At 41.4% G+C, this 22,714-nt stretch overlaps 1 protein-coding gene and 1 long non-coding RNA gene across 2 annotated transcripts; one reads left to right on the top strand and one right to left on the bottom strand.

Moving 5' to 3' along the window:
* Positions 1-995: 995 nt before the first annotated feature.
* PLA2G12A (phospholipase A2 group XIIA) lies at positions 996-13,514 on the bottom strand. The gene is made up of 4 exons (XM_028508035.2): positions 13,095-13,514; positions 6,423-6,499; positions 5,251-5,416; positions 996-3,335 (listed from the first exon to the last, which is right to left on the bottom strand). The coding sequence occupies exons 1-4, from the start codon at positions 13,300-13,302 to the stop codon at positions 3,217-3,219; spliced, it is 570 nt and encodes a 189-aa protein (XP_028363836.1). The 5' UTR covers positions 13,303-13,514; the 3' UTR covers positions 996-3,216.
* Positions 13,515-13,769: 255 nt separating this feature from the next.
* On the top strand, positions 13,770-22,518 carry LOC118500520. Its single transcript, XR_004903083.1, has 3 exons — positions 13,770-15,057; positions 17,139-17,236; positions 21,330-22,518. It is a non-coding gene; the product is annotated as an uncharacterized LOC118500520 (long non-coding RNA).
* Positions 22,519-22,714: the final 196 nt, after the last annotated feature.

Below are 22,714 nucleotides of genomic sequence, written 5' to 3'. Positions count from 1 at the left end.
ACAGTTCTAAGTACGTGAAAAACAGAGTTTACTCTTATATTATTATTTATTACTATATTATTTTCCATGTGAACTGTAAACTTACTTTTGTCCCACCCTGTATATATTGCACAGCTCTGTTTGCTGGGAGTGTCTAGAAGCGGTGATACTCAGTAGCCACAGGCACATCCGGTGTCCAGATCTTGGTTTCTAAGTTCCATTCGAAATCAATCTCCAGTAAAAAGAACCGAAGAGGTTGACATTATGGCTGGGAATATACAGAATGAGCCTGGAGCAACTTTCCTACTTTCTTGCCAAAAACTATGGAAAGATCCAAAGGATGGGCATATCAGAGACCCAGGGGCCAGCCTGACTTAACTCCCAATAGCCAAGCTAGAATGATTTGAGCAACAAAATAAACATTATCCAGAGTATAAAAGTATACATGAGTCCATATTGATATAAATAACTGAATAAATAAATGGGGGTGAGGGCACAAATCTTTGCTACAGAAGAATTCCAAGCACTACATATAGATACGCCCCGTTCCAGGGGGTAGAGGGTAATCTTGCCCACCCTCCACTTCCCGTAGACTGGACTTGATGACTGGCTTCCAAAGAACGAAAGTATGGAAAGGGAAAATAATAACTTTACAGTGGAGATAGCTAACAGACACTATCTTAACCAAGTATCAAAAGTTATCACAACATCAACTTGATAGTATTCAATTCCTCATATGATTTGATGAGAACCCTTTACCTCTGTGATTTTCCTCCTAAAAATCCATAACCACAGTCCTATCATGAGGAAGAGCAGACAAACCCAAATCGAGGGGCATTCTACAGAACATCTGACCAGTACTTTTTAAAACTATCAAGTTTATGAAAAACAAGGAAAGCAAGGAAAAAGAGGAACCATCACAGACCAGAGGTTGAAGAGACATGACTAAATGCAGTGTGGTATTCTAGACTGGATCCTGAAAAAGAAAAGTGACATTAGTGGAACAATTAGTGCAATCCAAGTAGAGTTGAGTTTAATTAATACTAATTACCAATGTTGGTTTCTTAACAACTGTTCCATGGTTATATTAAAATGTTAACATTAGGGGTAGGAAATATAGAGTAAGTGTTCATATTATTTTTTTGCAGCTTTTTTTTGTAAATCTAAAATATTCCAAGATAAGTTTTTAAAAACCTGAACATATAAAAACAGCTACTGATTTTTGTATATATGATGACGAATTAAATATTTAAAAAGACATTCTGAGTTTGTCTTGAGAAACCCAATGCTGCCAAGAAAGTCCATGAATTTATTACAAGTTTCAAGTTACTTGGTCAAGTATTTCAACAATAAATATTGATAAAGATTAAATACTGATAATGGCTTATAAAACTACCTTTAAAAAAGTCTGAAAAGTATCAATTAAGAGTTCCAAACGTTAAGTTCCCAGTCTGTTCACTTAGCCCTGAGGAGGGAGACACACTTGCCTCGTCTGCTGGAGGACACATCTCTGAGCAGAACAGCTACCGCCACCTCAGCTGGGGTAGCCGTCGGGTTCTCAACAATGACATGTACAGTAAGTATGACTTCACTGTCGATAGGTTGTGTGACTTTAAGTGCAACTTCGTATAACAAAGCAAGTTTTACCATAGGCTAACTGGTAAAAACAGGAGTTAAGTTGCTGTATCATCTCATCAATGATGTTGAGGACCTGCTGTATTTAGTTAGGAATGCAGCCTTTTTTCCAGAACATATTTTTCTTTCTTCCAAATTCTGCCTGTAATGACTTAAAAAGAACCACTTCTCCTGGTGGTGTATTTCTCTGACTTTCCAAGTAGTTTGTCTTAATAACTTTGATCACAGGTTACTCAAAAGATACATATGGCTTGGGATTCTGGGCTAAGGAAAGTTGACAGCCAGCAGTGAGCAAACAGTAGTCAAGGACCACAGCTGAGCTTTCTAAGGGGCTGAAAAGCTCTCCACACCCATATTTTCAGAGGCAGTTGAGGTTGTGGGATTTGCTCTTAAACATCTGTTAGTAATTTTTCATGTAAGTGAGAGACTTATAAAAGACAGTTCTTTGTATCTTGCTTTGCTATCCCTTTTGACCCCACAGTTAAGACTTAAACCACCCAACAATATCATGAACAATTCTTATTAAGTTCACTTAATAAAAATATCCCAGAATCTACTATGAGGAGCAAGTTAGAGAATAAACACTACAGCATAACAGAATATAATGCTATGATGTGTATTTTAAACAACTTTTCATTTGTCTCATTAAATCTATCTTTCTCCAATTTAGGCAAAGATTATAGCAAAATATGACATTTGTCAGAGGAGTGGTTCATAAAATGAGAGGCTGTGCTTCTGAATTTTATTCACATCACTTCCTAGGCATATTATGTAATACCTACTTATCTTCATTTGCTCCCTAAGAGGTCACCGGCGAATGGTCCAATTTTATAGGACAAGTAGACATGGAGACCTTGTCCTTGTAATTAGTCCTGTCATTAATAGAAATGTGACTTCCTCATATGCTCAATGGGCTACAGAAAAATAGCATATTTTGTATTAATTAAAATATAAAAAAAATAAAGTCAGGTTCTTCCAGGCATAAATGTATATTTAAATTTTTCTCGTAGGCAAATAACACTTCTGAGTGATGGTCTCCCCATATTTCCAAATAAGATAATGTTGAACATACATTATAATGAATTTGACATTTGACTTCATTTTTTTGTTTTGTAAATATGGTAACACACATGTCTTCCCGACAGTGGTCAAGACTACCTGGCACACTAAGGCAGCAATGTATCCAGGAACATAACCTCCCCGACTTTTTCTTTAGTTTGAAGCTTTGTGGATTTTTAAAAAAGATTTTACTTATTTATTTTTAGAGAGAAGGGAAAGGAGGGAGAAAGAGAGAGAAACATCAACATGTGGTTGCTTCTCACATGTCCCTCACCAGGGACCTGGTCCACAACCCAGGCATGTGCCCTGACTGGGAATTGAACCTGTGACCCTTTGGTTTGCAGGTCAGGACTTAATCCACTGAGCCACACCAGTCAGGGCTATTTTAGGGTTTTTTTTTGTGTTTTTAGTTTGAAGTTTTAATGTCAAAATAAGGTCTTACAATAAGAATAAGGCAGTTTTATGCTGTAAAATCCATTAGTTCTTTGCCAAAGGTTATGTTCTTTCATCCTCATCTGCTGTCACCACCTGGCAGCATCTTCTTTAAAGATCTGTTTTTTCTTCGTAGCGACACCAGCAGGCGGCTCGTTGGCTGTCCAGGTACGGTTTACAGCCTAAATGTATAACGCTGTCAAACAAGAGCTCCACTGCTGTTTCACATGCTGCAAAGTAAGAAAAGTGCCATTACTGTGGGGAAACATCAAAGCAATGTGCTCTCTTCACGCATGTTACATGTTCCACCAGTGCAGCATCCAGCACCTCCACCGTGGGCACTTAGGTGCATGCTGGTGAAAGTCTTCACACACGAGAAACATATATCCACATATACAAAGACTTCGTTTCAGCCTCTTGACTGTGTGTCTACTTTTTCTTTGCATGCAACTGTTTGACCCAATTTTCTGTATTAGACAAATGAGTCTCTCTCGAGAGCACTGATCAACCAGCTCATCACTGTTAATTTTCATCTCATCTGAAAAATATCATTGTTAGAGATGCCTGATAACACGTTTGCATTTCAAGGGGAGATTTTGGGGTGCAGAAAAAATAAAGGTCAAAAACAGAGAAACATCAAAACATTTAATTCTGGCCAATGGCTTCTAAGAACTGACCACACATCATTTAAGATGCTCGAAGTAAATGGATCCAAGTCTGTTTCTTTGACCAATATCCACATTTAGCTTGGGATGGGAGGTAAGAATCAAAGTGGTTTTCATCTGGTAGGGTAACCAGTTTTTTTTTAAGCCTATAAAAAAGAAAATGGATTTACTTTGGACCACCTAGGTGAGATTATCTCAATACACTATACTTGTAGCGAGACAGCACAGAGTGGCTTCCAGTTGTCCAAATACGTCTAGTTTCAAATACTCAGGCTAAGAAAATTTTCATTATAAAATCATTACATTATCAAAGTTCCCCAAAAGACTGTGCCACTAAGGAACACAACCGATCACGGAAGTGTAGAGGCTGTGATTATTAAATGAAAGATTGGAAGGAATTTGGTTTCATCACTGAGCTACATTACTATGACCTCAGATCAGAGAACAGGACACACATGCCCCGGTGCTTCCGCTGTGCACGTTCACCTTGGCCGAAAGCATGCAAGGGGATTCAAAGGTGGTGCGTTCAAGTTCCACCTAGGGTAGGGATTCCTTCTTTGACAGTTATTAATAGGGTTTCAGAGCCAGATCTATGAGACTGTTTGCAGAATACTGTAGTAGACAGAACACACATTTTAGAGTCAGAAGTATGTCAGTTGGAGCAAGTTACTTCTTTCCAAACCTCAGTTTCCTTCCTAGAAAAATGGGTATAATAGCACCTACTTCTTTGGACTTTTGTAAACCTCAATAAAAATATATCTAAAGTATACTCTGTTATGCAAAGTACTTAAAAATGTTAGTTTCCTATTGTGCCTCTTCTAATTGCCTTTCCTGTTTTCAGTGTGTGGTACATTTTTTGGCTTGACAGTAAAGAAATCTCATAACTGACAGCAACTGTGCAGTGATGTGTAAATCCACAAATATCTCAGTTTCCTCAATAACTCTGAGACAGGGGTCATCATCCTCATGTACAAATGAGACAGTGAAGCACCTTTTCCCTTAGCTGATTTTTGCCTTGCGTCCCTTCACTGTGATAATCATTACTGTGACCACGACTATACACTAAGTCCTGATTCTGCCTAGCCAACCACTGAACCTGAGGGTGGTTTGGGGGACCCTCCTGACACATACATGTGAAGAGACAGAGTTAAGACTCCAATCTTCTAGAACTTCCTACTCTAAATCCAATGTGCTCTACTCTTAACTCACTGGACCAGGGTTTCCAAGAACTTGCATGAATTCTTCTCTGCCTCACAGAACCTTCTCTCACAGTTTCCTAACACCTTTTGTTTCCATGACTGTAACTCATTTCAGGTTACAAAGTCATTGAGTCCTCATCTCAGAAAATCGAAGCGGCTGTGTTGCAAGAGATAATGTAAGACAGAGTGAAAGATTTCTCTTGGTAAGTCCTGCACTAAAACACAAAGCATTCAATGAAACTTGACAGCCGTACTCATCCCATCCCACTGATCACCCTCACCCTGAACGTGCTGAGTGAGTCCTAGTGTTTTCTGCACTTCCCGGCAGATCTTGGAGAGGCAGTACTGGAACTCCTCATCACAGTCGTTCTTGCTCTTGCCGCAGGTCTCATAGCACCTGTCGTGGTGGTTGCAGCACTTTGTCAGGGAAGGGATGCCGATATTAAGCTGAAAGAGGCATTGGATGGATTACTGTTGATGAGATTCAAAGCTCCATTGCTGAAGTTCTGCACTGAAATATCAATGAGAAATCGATGACAATGACTGCTGTATAATCTCTAAAATCCATTTCTGCCTACGCATGTTTTCCATCTTACATTTCTCTCCCTGATTGCCATCACACACACCCACGTTCCTCTGTGACCTCCCTCTCAGTCACTCCTTAGAGATCCCTCGTTGGCAGTGGTAGAATATTTACAGTTACCTGCTGCTAACGAACACAACTTCCAATTGCTCAAAGCACAAAACATCCTTTTAAAAATAGAAAGGTAAGTCTGAGAGCATTTAAAGAGTTCTCCAGGAGCTGGGAGATGGGGATTTTGGGATATTCCAAAGTATTTTGTACCTCATCCCCCAAATAAAATGTACTTCATATGAAATGTCACTGAAAATTTTTAAGCTCCTACAACTCAAATTTTGTTTGTTGTTTTGAGGTTTAATCTTTGAATGTTCCTCCAATCCCTGAAGATACTGTTCCTTTGAATCTATAGTTCATATCTTTAACTAATTTAAATTACTTTATATGTAAAACCCTTGTGTCTAAGAATCACTCTCAGAAACATTTTTCCCCATAATACTTGGCTCAGATCCAGCTTACCCTACCACAAACACACAGCTATCCTACTTAGCCTAATTTTAATATAGAAAATATTATGACTTATCTATACATTTCATCCTAAGTAGTATTTCTTATATAATAAATCATATTTGTGGCATGAGGAAATATCACTTAAATGGTATTAACATCTACAAGATTAAAAAATAAAGCATGACTTTTACTATATTTAGTTTTGTCAGGACTTGTTTTTTAGCTATAAAAGAATATAATAAACCTGATCACTATTACAACAAGTAAAATTATTTGTGAGCCTAAGAACACACTGATAGTTTTGCATTATCAATAGTATTACATAGCCTAACAACTAAAATTCATCAAATAAAAAATAATATTTACATGAACACCAAATAGTGGAGAGCCACATCCATTCGGCGGGGAGGGTTTAAAACCATAACGTGGGGAAGGCTTAGATCCTATAAAATATAAATAGTATCATAATTAATTTTCAAATAGGATAGAAAATACACATGCAAAAAGGTCTACAATATGCTAGACTAGCCTTGGAAATACTTAATATTTGGATGCTGACATAAGTATGTCTTTACTCTGATGAGCATTCAGAAGGCTAATTTGTCTACTTTATTATTTGTATTTCTCTTTTAGTGAAATAAGTATAAATATACGTATACACACTTGTGATGGCTCATAAGATATATGGTGGTGGTTCATAAAATGTAATTGTATTTGTAAACCTACACCATGTAAAACATACAAAAGCTTTTTCTGCACTTCTGGAGATTTCAGAGGTCACATGCCAGATGGGGTCCACACATATGAAAGAAATCCGCCCTATTTTCCTGTACATTCTAACACTTACATTTTTTAAATTAAAACCTCTAAGACGAGAACTGTATCTTCCTATCCTTTAGTCAATGCTCCATCTCACACAAATCTCAATAATGATTAAGTAACCAGTTACTAAGCTGGAGCCTAAAGCTAAGGAAGACATAGTCACTTAATGATCATTTAATTACGGTAGTCCTTATCCTATGGATGCCTGAAACTAGATAATACTGAATCCTATATATGCTACGTTTTTTCCCTATGCATACATACCTATGATAAAGTTTAATTTATAAATCATATACAGTAAGAGGTTAACAACAACTAGTAAAGTAGGACAATTATCACAATATGCTATAATAAAAATCATGTGAAAGTGGTCTCTCAAAATGCCATACTGTGCTGTACTCATCCTTCTGTGATGATGGAAGATGGTACAGTGCCCAAGTGATGAGATGAAGTGAGGTGTTCAGAGGGGTGTGCAATTTAAGACTTGTGAATTGTTTATTTCTGGAATTTTCCATTAACATTTTCACACACAGGCTGACTGAGGGTAACTGAAATGGCGGAAAGCAAAGCTGTGGATAAGGGGTTCTTCTCTCCCTTCACGTGAAAGCTTTACACTACTGTAAGACCTTATAGGACTACATGTTCTAGCCCAGACTCCAGCCGATCATTTCACAAATATACTCCTTTGCCAGCCAAGGGGAAAAGTCAGGAATAAACCTGGTGAACTCCGTTACTCCAGTTGCACTCTCCCTGATAGCACCAATGGTTCAGTAACAATGTGAAAGATGACATTATCATCATCCTTAAATGTTGAAAAGTACTTTAGAAATATCTCTCCTTATGCAAAATAGAAATCACTGACATACCACCTCCACTGCTACCATCCTGCTCCAAGCCATCCTGGATTATCGCCATAACTTCCGCACTAGGCTCCCTCTTTCGGTTTCCCCACTCGGCCCCACCTCCAGCTGTAGTCCAATATCAACACTGAACCTGAGTGACTCTGTTCAAACATGTCAGATGGAATTTTTCCTCTGCCAAAACCCCACCAATGGCTTCTCATCATATTCAGGATGAAAGCTAAAGTCCTTTCAGTGTCTATAAGCCCTATGTGAACCTGCCCTGTACACCTTCACTTCTCTGTTCTCATCTCCTTACTATTCTCTCTCCTCTTCCTCTTCTCCTTACTCCGTTGCATCACCTCTGTCCTCTGCTGCCGCCCAGACACTCTGGGTGTCACAGTGCCATGGAACCTGCTGTTCCTCTCCACGGATGCTCTTCCTCCTGATACCTAGTTACTCCTTCGCCTTCTCAGCGAGGCCTTGTCTCACCACACCATCTGCAGCACATATGACCTCCTAATATACTGTACCACTAACCTACTTTGTTTATTATCTGTCCCCAGTGCTAAAATACAAACTCCTTGAGGGCAGAAATTTCTGTTCTGTGACCGCGGTGTCTAGAACACTGCCTGGCACATGGTTAGATTCTCCATAAATATTTGTTGATGAATGAATGAGCAGAAGACTTGGAAGGCTACTCCGCATGGCAATTATTATCCTCATTATAAACAGATACACTGGTACTACTGTTCCTCCTTCAGCCTCTTTTGAGTTTGGTGAGCTCATCAGCCTCCAAAGACCAAACACTTCTAGTTTGTCACATCTTTAAAACGACAAACTGAACTGCATTAAGTATGGACCTATTTTGAGCTGGATAAAGTACCTGTATTAATACAGCCTGGGACAGTTAGCATGTTTCAGCTGTAAACTAAGTCAGGGAAATAATAAAAACCAACCATGCCCACTATAGGAGAATAAAGAGAAACAAAGATAGTTCGGAGAAGATTAGCTGGCCAAAACGAGAATGAAGAGCCCAGGATGGAGAAGGTGGTTGTCTCAAACAGGGCTAGAGCTTAAAGCTGCCCCAAGGAGGGAAGTTGATAAAATGGACTAATAAAGAACCAAGTTCTAGAATACGTGAAACACTAGATAATAACACTAATGAGATAAATGCTGGTAAACTGGCTCCCCAGAAGTAGCAACAAGTGTGTGTTTGTTTTTGTTTCTTTTGAAGAAAACTGCTAATGTCACTTCCTGAGAGAGTCTTTCCCTGTTCGCTCCTTCTAAAATAGCACCCCTTCCCTTCCATGTCCATTCCATACATCTTGGCTGGTTTTATTCTTCTTCCTAACATTTATCGACCTTAAAATTAACATAATGAGCTTCTGTGAGGACACTCTTGCTCATTTAGAAGATGCACATAGTGGGCACCCAAGAAATTACTGGATGAAAAAAATGGGAAACATTTCTTGCTGAAATTAAAATATTCTTTACCCACAGTAAAAGCAAATAAACAGTAACAACAACAGCTCTTTTTCACAGAAAACTAGAAAGTAATTAGTTTCCTGAAATATTTTAAAATATTCTGATGTTCTAAATTCACCTGTAAATTAAAATAATTGTTTCTGCCCTGGCTGGTATGGCTCAGTGGACTGAGTACTGGCCTGTGAACCAAAGGGTCACTGGTTCGAATCCCAGTCAGGGCACATGCCTGGGTTGTGGCCGGGTCCCCAGTGGGGGACAAATGAGAGGCAACCACACATTGATGTTTCTCTCCCTCTCTTTCTGCCTTCCCTTGTGTCTGAAAGTAAATAAATAAAATCTTTAAAATAAGTAAATAAATGTTTCTGAACCAAATTGTATAGAAAGTTGGTTATTAAAGATTAGTACAGATACCAAAAGTACAAATGTATTAGTATCATTTAAAATGTTTTATAAATGGTGTTATAAGCTGCTGAACATCTAAAAGAAATTAGATGTTTCTCTCTAATTAGATATTCGCCATTTCTACTGGTGGCAGTTTTTACAAAGTGCTATGTGAACTACATTGTGTACACCTCCCCCACAAATCCTTTGTTGAATCCATAACCCCCCAATGTAACCAGAGAAGGGGCTTCTGAGAGGTGATTAGGTTAAGGTGAGGCCCTCATGATGGGATTAGTACCTTTGTAAGAAGAGACCCCAGGGATCTTGCTCCCCACTTGCTCACACCCCACCAACCCCCACAAGCAAGAAGGCAGCCGTCTGCAAGTCAGGAACATAGAACAGTGTTGGACAAGCCTCAATCTTAGATTTTCCAGCCTCCAGAACTATAGGAACTAAATGTCCGTTGTTTAAGTCACCCAGTCTATGGTATTTTGTTGTGGTGGCCTGAGCAAACTAATATAAAAAACAAGCAGAAACTCACTAATAGAAGAAACTACATCTGAGTCAAATCAAAGCCACAATGTATTAGGGTCACTGTCCCCCAAAACTCTTAAGCAGATACAGAAAGCTGAGGAAAAAGAATGTTAGATGAGAAGAATTATTTAAAAAATAAAAACAAATCCACTGTGTACAACTACATGAAAATACTATTCACTGATTTTGCTTTTTGAGATAAGTAACTGCTCCTCTCTTGATGCTTTATGTCTTATCAGCTGTGTGGACTGCTGAAACCTAAAGATTTGCAGGGACAGAGACAATAGTTCTTTTCTCCAGATTTTTCTAAATTTGATGTAAATACTTCCAAACAGACCAATTTCTTTGACCTGAAAGATACTGAAGTGGATGAGTAGCATACAGAGAAGGCAGCTGGGTCACACAAAGACCTTACCACTGTGTTTTGTAGGAAGCGTCCCAACCTGCTTCCCCGAACACTGGAGACTTTAACTTCATGATCAGCATCTCCACAGGGCTCTTATGCTACTTCACTTTTCTAGTCCATTCACTTCCCATTTTCCTCAAATGTCCAACACTTTCCATTCCCATTTCCCTCCCTCTCATTTTTGACTCTACTCACCACCTCCTTCCAAGCCATCAGCAAATCCTTTAGGCTCCTTCTTCAAAATACACCCAAAATTCAACCACTTCTCACCACTTTTATTGCTACCAACCTGGCCAAAACCACCACCATCTTTTTGTCTGAATTCCTGTGGCTGTCATGCTGCCACCTCCCTTCTTGCTCCCCTGCCTCCTTGACCCCTTCTTATTCCCAACACGACAGCCAAAAGGATCCTGTTGAAACATAAATCACTGAATAAATGAATGACTTATTCATAGTTCAAAAACATGCTCCTTTAGCTTTGGGATTTGTCTGTCTCTCTTTGGTTCCAATTTGTTCACTTGCATTCTGAATATAGAAAGGTTGAAACAGTGTTCCAGGGAGACTTCTTCAAGTAACAGCAATTAGAGAATAATTTTCATTATGTCTAAATTATCAACATGGTGACTTAGAACCACAGTCCTATGCAGACAGTACTTAATAAGACACAAAAGGATTTCCACTGAAGCATCCTAAATGATCCCATTCATTTGTGTTTTCATGCTGGAGACCTTGCTCCACACTCCAAATGGTAAATTTAGTTCGACTTGTGGGAAGATAAAAAAGGATTAAGCAAAAAGGATGATTAAAATAATATTTTTAAATAGGAATTGTATCCATTCAACTTCAGAGCTATTTTAAACATATTAATACATAAACTCTAGAACCTTTGACTCACACATAATAAATTTATGAAGACTATTCCTTCCCAGTGTTCCAATCTCTGTAAATGGCAACTACATCCTTCCTCTGGTTCAGGTCAAAACCTTCAGAGTCATCTTGACTAGCCATTCTCCTCAGGTCCTTTATACTTGCCGCTCCTTTGCCTGAAGTGTTCTTTCCCCAGATCATTACTGTCTCCATTCTCCAACTTCTCAAATGTTACCTTATCAGTGAGGATTTCCTTGAACAGCCAATACAAAAGAGTAAACTCCCTTCCAGCACTGCCATTGGTGTTTTCTCTGCTTTATCCTTCTTGAAGTACTTTATATCTACGTACACTACGCATCTGGCTTATTTTACTTCTTCATTACTTTATTGACTGTCTCTCCCCACTAGAATGTAGGCTACATAGACAGAAATTTTGGCCTGTTTTGTTCAGTGCTGAATCTCCAACTAGTAGAACACCTAACACAACAGGCACTCAAATATTTGTATAATTAATGTGGATAACGAAGTAAAACTGTGACAATTGCCTGAGGAAAAGCAAGCATTTAATCTTCAAACTACTTATTCCTCTACAAGGTCCTCTACAAGCTCTACAAAAACAAAAACATCTTTCCAGATTGCATACTGGCAACATTTGGTCATAAATTTAGGGAAGGAATGAAAAGTTTACAACATCATATTACATAAGCTCTAGCTCATTCTTTAACTCCATTAACATAAAACTAGAAATTATGTTGAGAATTACAGGCAGCAGGTGGCATCAGAGTTTTACATGATATATAGTAGGTTTCTTTTAAATTCTCCTACACACGATCTGGTTTCACCACCAGACACTGAGCTCCCTATTCTTTCGAGGTGCCAAGCATTAAGAGGCCCAGAAGTTGTCTACTCTTGCTGGAAACATGATCTCCCAAATATTATTTTAGCATTTTGAATATCCAAAGAGAAGCCCAAGTACTTTATCTGAACTACTACAAGAAAGATCTCTACCTGAAATACCAAACAAGTTCTCAGACTCAAACATAAAGTTTAAAAAAATGAAAACATAAAACAATTATATTAATATCAACTATATTAACCAACAACGAAGAGGAGGCATCAATGATATCCAAGGAAAGAAAATTACTGTCAAGTTTTGATAGATTAATTTTATAGAAGGGATATCAGAACTCTTTCTCAACAATAGAGTACACCAAAAGTCTGTACAAAGGTCGCAATGTATTTCTGTAGCTTTGCAGAAAAAAAAAAAGTTAAATCCAATTCTTGAGAAAGTTAAACCACCATGACTTTAAAATTCTCAGTATGCTTTGCAGGTCCAGGCTGACTTATTTAAGGAGCTAAAATATAGGGCTAAAATCACTGTTTTCCACTACATTCCCTTGATGCGCACGTCACCAAGTTCTTAGGCAACTTGGTGCAACAGCAAACAAAAAAAGAAAACTCAGAAGCAATGAAAACATAACGGAGAGTGCACACTCAGGCGATGTCTCACATTCTAACAATAGAGGTGCGACTTGTGACTAGGTGGCTCAATGACAAGAATGGCAAGATTCTAGCAGTGGTTAGGTGCTCCCACGGCCAGAGAACAGAGTCAAGGTCTGCCTCGCATCTCACACTCCACGCCCTCCGTCCCCTGAGGAGCCCCTGGAAGCTGGGGCCTCGCAGTGCGGAGTTCCCTCTCACCGTCACTGCACTTATACTGGCAGAGACCGTCTTCGCCTCCCAGGAGGTCCAAGGCCGCGTTCAGGTACGTGTCGATCTTGTGAACGCCGTTCCGGATAGTCTTCAGGGTGGCCCTCCAGTCGGCGGGCTGAGCCTCTTCCTGGCACGTGAGCACCGGGGTGAGGACAAGGAGGAGGAGAGCGAGCGCGGGACACCGGAGGAGGGCCATCCGCGCAACGCCAAGCCGCGTCGGCGTCCGGACCACCAGTCCCCGGAGCCGCGCGCCCTTACAAGGCCTCGGGGGGCGCCCTAGGCAGCGGCAGGCGCCCCCAGCTCCACCGCCGAGCCCAGACTGGAGCCCACGCCTCCTTCCCGGCTGGGAGGCGGGCCCTTGATGCTGTCACTTTGCTCCCGCGGGACGCGGCGCCCCTGAGCGCCTGCGCAGAAGTGAGGGACAGCGGAGAGGCGGGGCGGGGTGCGTGGGCGGGACGGCAGTAGTGCACGCCCACGTGGTCTTGGCGTCAAACCCGGAGGCGTCGCGCCGTGCTGTTACTACCGCTTGAGGGGGTCGCACTAACTAGATACTCATTCGTGACCTTTCCCCCCGCCCGGGGGCCGATTGAGGGAGTCCCAGGAGCCAGTGGGCCTCGGTACTTTTTAAAAGCTCCCTGGGTGATTGTAGAGTAGCTCCCGATGGAGAACCCCGGTGAACCAAACTGACCTGCCGAGCCACCCCGAGGGACAAGCTTATCTGGGTGTGGACAGCTTCGGAGAACTGAGCCCCCGTGACCCCTTGTAGAGGTCGCTGCGAAAGGTTCAGCCGAATTTCAGATTTAAAAATATGATTCTGCACCGGGGACATGGGCAGAGGCCGGAGTCTCGCGGGTCTTTGATTCTCCTGCCGGAATGGCCGTGGTCAGGGAAGCGGAGAGCCTAACACGTTTCCAAGGCCGAGGCGGTACTGACTCACGAGGGTGATAGCGAGCTAGATACTGGTCTAGAAATTCTGGAAGAAAATGGTTTGGCAATTAAAACCACAAGTTTTCTTCCTCGGGTAAGGAAGAAGTAGTGTTAACACTTAAGTTTTAAAAAATCTTATGGAAACTACTCTTTTTCTACTAAAGATATTTTGAAACTTGATAGCACCAGTGACGTTTCTCTGTGTTTTTATCCCGTGCTGTGCAGTATCCTTAAATAACAGTTGCAGTAATTTTTACCAGAGCTATAAATACATGGTTATGTTAGTATCCTGACAGTTTCCAAGAATTTTACAATAAGATCCAGAGCAGTATTGCAAGCGTTGGGAATAGACGCGGCCTTTTCATAAGAATTACAGATAAACTCTAAGTTGGAGTTTTGTGTAGGTAACAAGCTTCTTGAGTTTGTAGTAATTGTGCAGTGCGGAGTTCTTCAGAATTATATCCTTCTGTATTGAGTGCCTGCCCTGTGCCATGCACTTCTGATCTCTCACATTTAGAGCACTGCTTTATCGGAATGCAGCGTTTTGGGCAGTTAGAAAAAGGCACCCCTCTCTTCATATGGATGTAGCCCAATCCCAGGACCCCCCTTGACTCAGACCTTCAGCAGGGTGCCCTGGGACTGTGGTTAGCTGGCACCATTGTGGAAGAAGAGAAATGCGACTGGATGGTATTCTCTTTCAGTGAAGGAACGGAGGTGCGGAGAAGTCACTTGACAATATCACGTCAAACCAAGGCCTCTTTCTACCGTCACAACTGCCAAAGATTAATTTTCTTTAACTTTGGACAGCAGCACATTTCAACAATTCGGAAATGGAAACATTTGTAGAATTACCTTCTTTAGCTTTCTGGAGTGTTGGTTTTCTCATATCTGAAATGTGGATGTTGGACTGGAGGTCCCTTCTAGGACCACTATCAAAACCCTTAAACTAGGCTTGGTTCTTCCTAGTTTTTCAGAAAAATTGCCTGGTAATGAATAAGTCTCTCAAAAGGAAAGAAAGAATGTGGTAAGGTAACCTCATTCCAGCCCTTAGTTATAGAAGGCCTCCTTTTTTTTTCTTTTCTCTATGTATTTGCTCCTTGATGATCTCATCTAATTTCTAATATTTTAACTTCAGCCTCTTTTCTGAGGACTTGGGCATAGTCCTCTCTGTCTCCTGTCTTTCCGTAGGGATTAAATTCTCAAACTCTTGTTCCTCAGGCTCATTGAGCTGTTCCCTTTTTATCTCAAACAAATCTTTTCCACTGTGTTTTGCATGGGAATCACCACAATCTATCCAGAAAACAAGATTCAAAGTTTTATTTTCACGTTTTTTAAGATTCATTTTTTATTTTTAAAAGATTTTATTTATTTTTAGAGAGAGGGGAAGGGAGGGAGGAAGAGAGGGAGAGAAACATCAGTATGTGAGAGATACATTGTTCGGTGACCTCTAGCACACCCTCAACTGGGGACCTGGCCCTCAACCCAGGCATGTGCCCTGCCTGGGAATTGAACTGGTGATGTTTTTGGTTTGCAGGCCAGTACTCAATCAGAGCCACATCATCGGGAGCCACATTTTTTTTCATATTCAGTCATTAGATATTTGTTGTTCTCCTGCACTAATTCCAAGATTTGCTTTTTCTTTTCATTTCCTTTCATCAGATACCATTCAGCACTGACCACACAACCAGCTACATAATTTGCAGGACTCTATAAAATAAAAATGGTGAGGCCCTTGTTCAAAAATTATGAATGTAGCCCTGGCTAGCGAAGCTCAGTGGATTGAGCGCAAGCTGCGAACCAAAGTGTCACAGGTTCGATTCCCAGTCAGGGTACATGCCTGGGTTGCATTCCATGACCCCCAGCAACCACACATTGATGTTTCTCTCTCTCTCTCTCTGTCTATTTCCCTCCCTTCCCTCTCTAAAAATAAATAAAATCTTTAAAAAATTATGAATGTGAAGGTGGTGACAGGAGAGCATTAGAGTAAGTGTGGAAGGTTTCTGAGCTTGGGGCCTTATGCATCTCTACATGAAGCCAGCCCTGATTGACCAAGTCATATACCTTCTTCTAGGTGATCCACCTCCATCTTTTCTTCCTCAATTGTTAGTATAAAATGCTCAGAAAGAACCTCCTCTACAGGCACTTTCATCCAATCAGCAAAACCTGTTATTATTGTGACAGACTATTGGTTGCTGTCTTCCAATAGTCTGTTAGCACACTATCAACAGGATAGTTAGCACATGGCTAGTGTGTCTATAAATGCTTTGACTGTGGATGGCAGGAGCTGCCCAGCAAGCCAGTTAGGACATAGTCAACTAGGAAGGACATTCTTGTGGTTTGGCCCAGGGAGGGAGCAGTGGAACTGTGAAAGGTGGTCACATTCTAGATTTGACTTGATGGTAGAGCCAACAGGATTTGCTAATGGATTCGTTATGGTACCTGAGGGAAAGAGGAATCAAGGAGGACTGTGGGGTTTTGGCCCTGAGTGGTTAGAACGATAGCATGTTCTCACTAACTGAAATGAGGATTCCAGAGGAACAGATTACAGGGGAAATTTACGAAATTAATTTCAGACAGGTTTGAGAAGCTTATTTTAAGTCAGAAATGGGATAAGGGCCAGAAATAAATTTGGAAGTCACCAGCATAGAAATGGCTTGTAAAGCCGTGGGCCTAGGTGCAATCCTCTAAAGAGCGAGTGTGTAAAGAGAAGCAGAACAAGGTCCAACTTGCTGGAAGGAACTAAGAGTCGGTGAAGGACACTGAGCAGGAGCAGCAGTGCAGCAGGACAGGGCTGTGTCCCAGTATGTCTAAGAAAGACAGAGCCATCGGTGCAGCAGATATGGAGGAAGTGGAGGACTGGATATTGATCACTGGCTTTAGTAATGTGGAGGTTATTGGTGAACTTCACAACCCAAGTTTCAATGAGTACTGGGGACAAAACACAGTTGTAGTCAGGGGAATGGGGAGATGCAATTGTAGTCAATATTACCAAAACAAAATTATGAACATATGAAATATGCTGTGTTTGTGCTCATTTTTGTCTGAATGGGTGCCTTGGAATGTGATGATCTGGGTGGCTGAGACCAGGCTCTGTTTTCTATATAGTGCAAGTATAAGGAGAATCAGTCAGATACCCCTCTAGAAGTCCCTAGTGGTTCCTTCCCTGTACATGGATCATCATGGAACATGGTTGTATTAATGAGGTGAGAATGCAAAATGTATTGGGTTTAATGTAAAACATTAACTCAGAATACTTGGAAACTAGAATATTATGTAATCTTTTGTGTTATTTGTAACCACACAAAATCAACAAAATGCAAATTATCAAGGCAGTTTCTGTTTTTTAGTATTTTCCAACATCTCATTGAATGATCTCAGCAGTGTTGTTGTGATGAAAATAAATGTCATGTGGTGAAATAATTCCAGTCATAACAATCAATCTTTGCCCAGTGTGAAGACTGGTAGATTAGTTTTTAAAAGGGGTTCTAATTAAGGGGAAATAAGTGCTGGGTTCCAGCTTCTGTCTACGAAAATCAGTGGCGTGAATAATTTTCAAGCTGTGGTTGAAGGGAAGGACAAGAGATGGCTGTACCACATCTGTGAGCAACAGTTGGTCTCATGATATCTTGAAGATAATGGCTCTCTGCTTGGGAATGTCTACCGACAGGCAAATTTGATCAGTATCTTTGTGCATTTGGGCTTCTGTGACAAAATACACAGACTGGGTGGCTTATAAACAAAAGAAGTTTATTTCTCACAGTTCCGGAGGCTGGAAATTCAAGATCAAGATGCCAACATGGTTGGTTTCTGGGAGGGCCTTCTTCCTGGTTGGAAACTACTGACATCTTGCTGGGTCCCCACATGGTGGAAAAGGTGTGGGACCTCTGCCATCTCTTTTATAAAGACACTATTCCCATTCATGAGGGATTCACCCTTAAGACCTAAGACCTCACTTCCTCATACCATCACACTGGGCATTAGGATTTCAATACTCCCATGAGTTTAAGAGGGACACAAACGCTCGGACCATAGCGACTAGGAGGAGAGGTTTGCAAATGATCCTTGTGTGTAGAAAGTGAGATCACTTTACACAGAGGGGAAGCCCTGGAGAAGATGGAAAGGAACCCATTTAGTGAGACTACAGGGTTTTAGACCATCAGGATAAATTCAGGAGTGTGGTTACTCTAGACAGAGTTTCTGGCTACTTCCAAACCTCTGGTTAATTTTCAGCTTCATATTTTCTACCATACATGATGACACATCTCTGGGCTTCCAGAGACAGCATAGCTTCAAAATACCCCTAACTAACTAAACCTACTTTTAATCCTCTCTTACCTTTATTTCTGCATGGTGATGCCAATGACATCATTATCTAAGAGAAAACCTGGGGGTTATCCTAGACTCACATCTTCCTCCCTAGTGCCTTGTCATCTCTTCTGGTCCCAGTGCCACTTATTTCCCCCTCCTTAACATATCTAGAATCAGTGCCATTCTCTAAAAGTACTGTGCTTTAAGAGGCATTGTCCCTCTTCTAAACCCTGCCCCACCCCCCAGGAGCCACAGAACCAGCAGGTAGGGGCCATATCTGAGATGCCATCAACCTGTCCAACACTTTGCCCCACCCTGGAGATCCCCTGAGGCCCTTTCCCACCCAACTTACTGGTCTACCCAAGCTTTTAACAGTGGCTTTTCCATTTGAATGGCTGGTCTTGGCTCAGGCTTCACAACTTCCTAAATCCTCTCAAACAAGCAAAAGCCAGCCTCAGTGAGCCCCCAATCCCTAACCACTTGCTAAGTGGCCCCAGGCCTGGCACTAGCAGCAGCCAATGTATGTTCGCAACTGGCTTTGCCTGAGAACCTCCACACACAGCACAGGTAGCAGCCATCTCAGATTGCTTTATAGCCCATGCAGGGACACCTTGGGCAGAACAGAGGTAGGGTTGGACCTTGACCTGTACCACCCAGGAAACCCCAGAGCCTGCACACCCAGTGGACAGCTACAGACAATGTTGGAGCACCACCATCCTGCCCCTGCATGCAGATTCTCCATGGAGAACAGAGGTTGGTGGTCAGAGGTCACAACCAGTCCTTGTAGCTGAGCTGCCTGGGAAAATCCCTCCCATTGACCTGCCAATAGCAATCAAGGCTGAACTACAAGAGGAGGGTATACTCAACCCACACAGTGGGTGCACCTTGAGTACCCAGCTTGGGTGAAAGGGGAGGCTGCTGTGCCACTGGACCCTACAGGACACCTATTACATTAGGCCACACTACCAAGACAGGAAGCCATAATAGCTCTAACTAATACATAGAAACAAACACAGGGAGGCTACCATAATGAAGAGACAAGGAAACATGGCCAAGCAAAAGAACAGATCAAAACTCCAGAAGAAGAACTAAAAATGGTGATAAGCAATCTATCAGATGCAGAGTTCAAAACACTGGTTATAAGGATATTCAATAAACTTAGTGAGGATCTCAATAGCATAAAAAAGATCCAGTCAGAAATGAAATATACACTAATTGCAATAAATAACTATTTACAGGGAAACAACAGTAGAGTGCATGAAGCCAAGAATCAAATCAATAATTTGGAACATAAGGAAGGAAAGAAAAAACAACCAATCAGAACAACAAGAAAAAAAAGAATCCAAATCCTCCCCCCCTCAAAAAATGCAGATGGTGGAAGCAGCCTCTAGAACAACTTCAAATGTTCCAACATTTGCCTGATAGGGTGCCAGGAGAAGAGAAAGAGCAAGGAATCAGAAATTCATTTGAAAAAATAATGAAAGAAAACTTCCCTAATTCGGTGAAGGAAACAGACATGCAAGTCCAGAAAGCACAGAGAGCCCCAAACAAGATAAATGCAAAGAGGTCCACTCCAAGGTACATCATAATTAAAATGCCAAGGGTTAACAATAAAGAGAGAATCTTCAAAGCAGCAAGAGAAAAGCAATTAGTCACCTACAGGAGAGTTTCCATAAGACTGTCAGCTGATTTCTTAAAAGAAAATTTGCAGGCTCTGGAAGGGATTGGCAAGAAATATTCAGTCATGAAAAGCAGGGACGTACAGCCAAGATTGTGCTACCCAGCAAAGCAATCATTCAGAATCAAAGGGCAGATAAAGAGCTTCCCAGATAAGAAAACTAAAGGAGTTCATCATCACCAAACCATTATTATATGAAATGTTAACAGGACTTATTTAAGAAAATGATTGCTAGATGGGAGTGAGTGTAGGAGAATGGGCGAAGAGGTAAGGTGATTAAGAAGTACAAATTGATAGTTACACAATAGCCATAGGATGTAAAGTACAGTATAGGAGATGGAGTAGAAAAAGAACTTATGTGTATGACCCACGGTCATGAACAGTGGTGTGGGGATGGCCTGAGGGAATGGCGGGTGCTGGTTGGAGGGGGGCAAAAGGGAGAAAAATTGGAACAAATATAATAGCATAATCAATAAAATGTCATTTAAAAAAATAAATAAAAGTACCCTGCTTCAGTTTGTACCTTCATCATTTTCCATTGGATTAGTCCAATAGTCTCTTGACTCTTTTCCCTACCCCATCTCACTCTCCTCCTGTCCATCTTCCTCAGTGCCTCCAGCATGAGCTTTCCAAAGGCCTTCAGGGGTGCCAGCTCTTGGGCAGGATACTCTCCTCGACCATGTTTTTTCTCCCTCATCAGGTCCTCAGCTACACTGTGGGCTCTGGTCTCACCAAACAACTCTCCACTTTCTTGTGCTGTTGGCTCCTTCATCCACAGGACCTTTGCAATTGCATCTGCCTAGAAAGTTCTTCCATAAGTCATATTAAACTCACCTATGGGGAAACCTTTGATACTTCAGGCTGATTTGTAAGTCTCCTTTGAGTTTTTCTCACCATCACACGTGGCAAAGTACAGGTATATAATCTCTTTTTACGTCTCCCTCATAAGATGGTAATTTCTAAGGCCAGTGTTAAAAGTATAAGATGATGGCAGATCTCCACATCTAGTGAGCTCTGTTCATGACCCCCATTGCCGAGGACCATGCTAACTCGCAGAAGCAGCCGTGGTGGAAGGGCAAGCAGCAGTGTCCAGTGCCCAGCCTCTGCAGTACAATTTGAACCTGACACCTGGGACCTGAGGTAGTGGCAGCTCTGATAAGCATTCCTATAGCAGTGTTTGAGCATTATTCCCAGATGAACTGCCTCTAACTCTTTGGCTTTCCTGAAGATTCTGTGAGCTACATAATATCTTTAAATAAACCAAGTTTTCATGAAACCAATGAGATTGGCTTCTGTTTGTCTGCAACTAGGAGCCCCCACACAGACCTCTAAATTGGAAGAGCCCTGGAGCCAGGTCATCCACTCCTGCTGCTCCGAGTCTCTCCCACATGGAACCACTACACAGAAGCTAGCTCTTTGCTTCAGGCCTCCACCTAGACCTAGTCCACCCTGCTGCTGAGACTCCAGGGCCCAGGCCACTGTGCAGACTGGCTTGGTCCTTCAAGGTGCCACATTGACCCTCCTTCCTAGATCAGCTGAGAGTGCCCCATATGCTGGGTTTCCCAGCTTGCAGCTCTTAGTACTTCTGTCTTTTTGTCTTACACAGATATCTTCTAAGGTGCCACATGTTCCAGGTTTGCTGGATCTGGACAAAGTGGTAGTTTTAAAATATGCTACAAATTCTTTGATACCCCTCCTTTCAAGAGATGAATTACATCTCCTCCCCCTGAACCTGGTCAGATCTTGGTGATGGAAGCCTAAATGACTTCCAAGGCTAGGTTTAGAAAGGCTGTGCAGGATCTGTAGGTTCTCCTGAGACACTTGTCAGGTGCTATGTAAGAAATCGGGTGTCTCCAAGTAACCATGTTGAGAGCCCTTGTGGAGAGACCACATCGAGAAAGGTCTGAAAAGCCCCAGCTGAGTCCTCCCAACCCAGGCAACCAGATCCATGAGTGAAGAAGCCTTAGAGATGACCCTTGCCCCAGTCCTGTCTGACAGCGACTGCATGAGAGGATGGAAGAGCTGTCCAGCTCTGCCCCATCCACCCCAAGATACAGGAGCAAACTAATAAGCCACTGTTATTTAAATGACTATTTTAGAGTTCTTTCTTACATGGCCATAGATAACCACTCTCTTGCATTCAATGACAAAAGGAATTAAAAATCTGGGCAGCATGGAACAGGAGGAGTTATGGTTTATGGGCACAGAGTTTCATTTTTGGAAGACAAAAAATTTCTGGAGATGGAGAAGGGTACACAGCAATGCGGATGTACTTAATGCCACTGACTATATACTTCAAAATGGTTAAAATGGTAAAATTTTTATGTGTATTTTACTAAAATTTTTAAAAAGAAAAAATAATTGCACAGTAACCAATTTTGGCATATATGTAGATATAGGCACTTCTATTATCAAAACAGCTGGGCTCTATCCAGGACTAGACCCTGTGAGTTGGAGGTAATATTTATATAAAAAATATACCTCTGCCTTCAGGGTGATGATAGCTTTAAAAAAAATAATAGTAGGCCCTGGCCACATAGCTCAGTTGGTTAGAGAGTCATCCCCATACTTCAAGGTTGTGGGTTCGATTCCCAGTTAGTGTATATACAAAAATCAACCAATGCATGCATAAATAAGTAGAACAACAAATTGATGTTTCTCTCTCTCTTTCTGTCTCTTTCCCTTTCTCTCTTTC

This window comes from Phyllostomus discolor, chromosome 1, assembly GCF_004126475.2.
Source record: "Phyllostomus discolor isolate MPI-MPIP mPhyDis1 chromosome 1, mPhyDis1.pri.v3, whole genome shotgun sequence".
Classification (NCBI taxonomy): Eukaryota; Metazoa; Chordata; class Mammalia; order Chiroptera; family Phyllostomidae; genus Phyllostomus; species Phyllostomus discolor.
The sequence above is the reverse complement of the archived record's forward strand: the minus strand, read 5'-3'. Positions and strand labels throughout refer to the sequence as shown.

Coding starts and splice junctions, on each gene's coding strand:
- PLA2G12A (XM_028508035.2), bottom strand. CDS start 13,302: ATGGCCCTCCTCCGGTGTCCCGCGCTCGCTCTCCTCCTCCTTGTCCTC. Junction 5,417..6,422: donor CTCCACTATTTGGTGTTCAT/GTAAATATTATT, acceptor TGCCTCTTTCAG/CTTAATATCGGCATCCCTTC. Junction 3,336..5,250: donor ACTCACTCAGCACGTTCAGG/GTGAGGGTGATC, acceptor CTTACTTTGCAG/CATGTGAAACAGCAGTGGAG.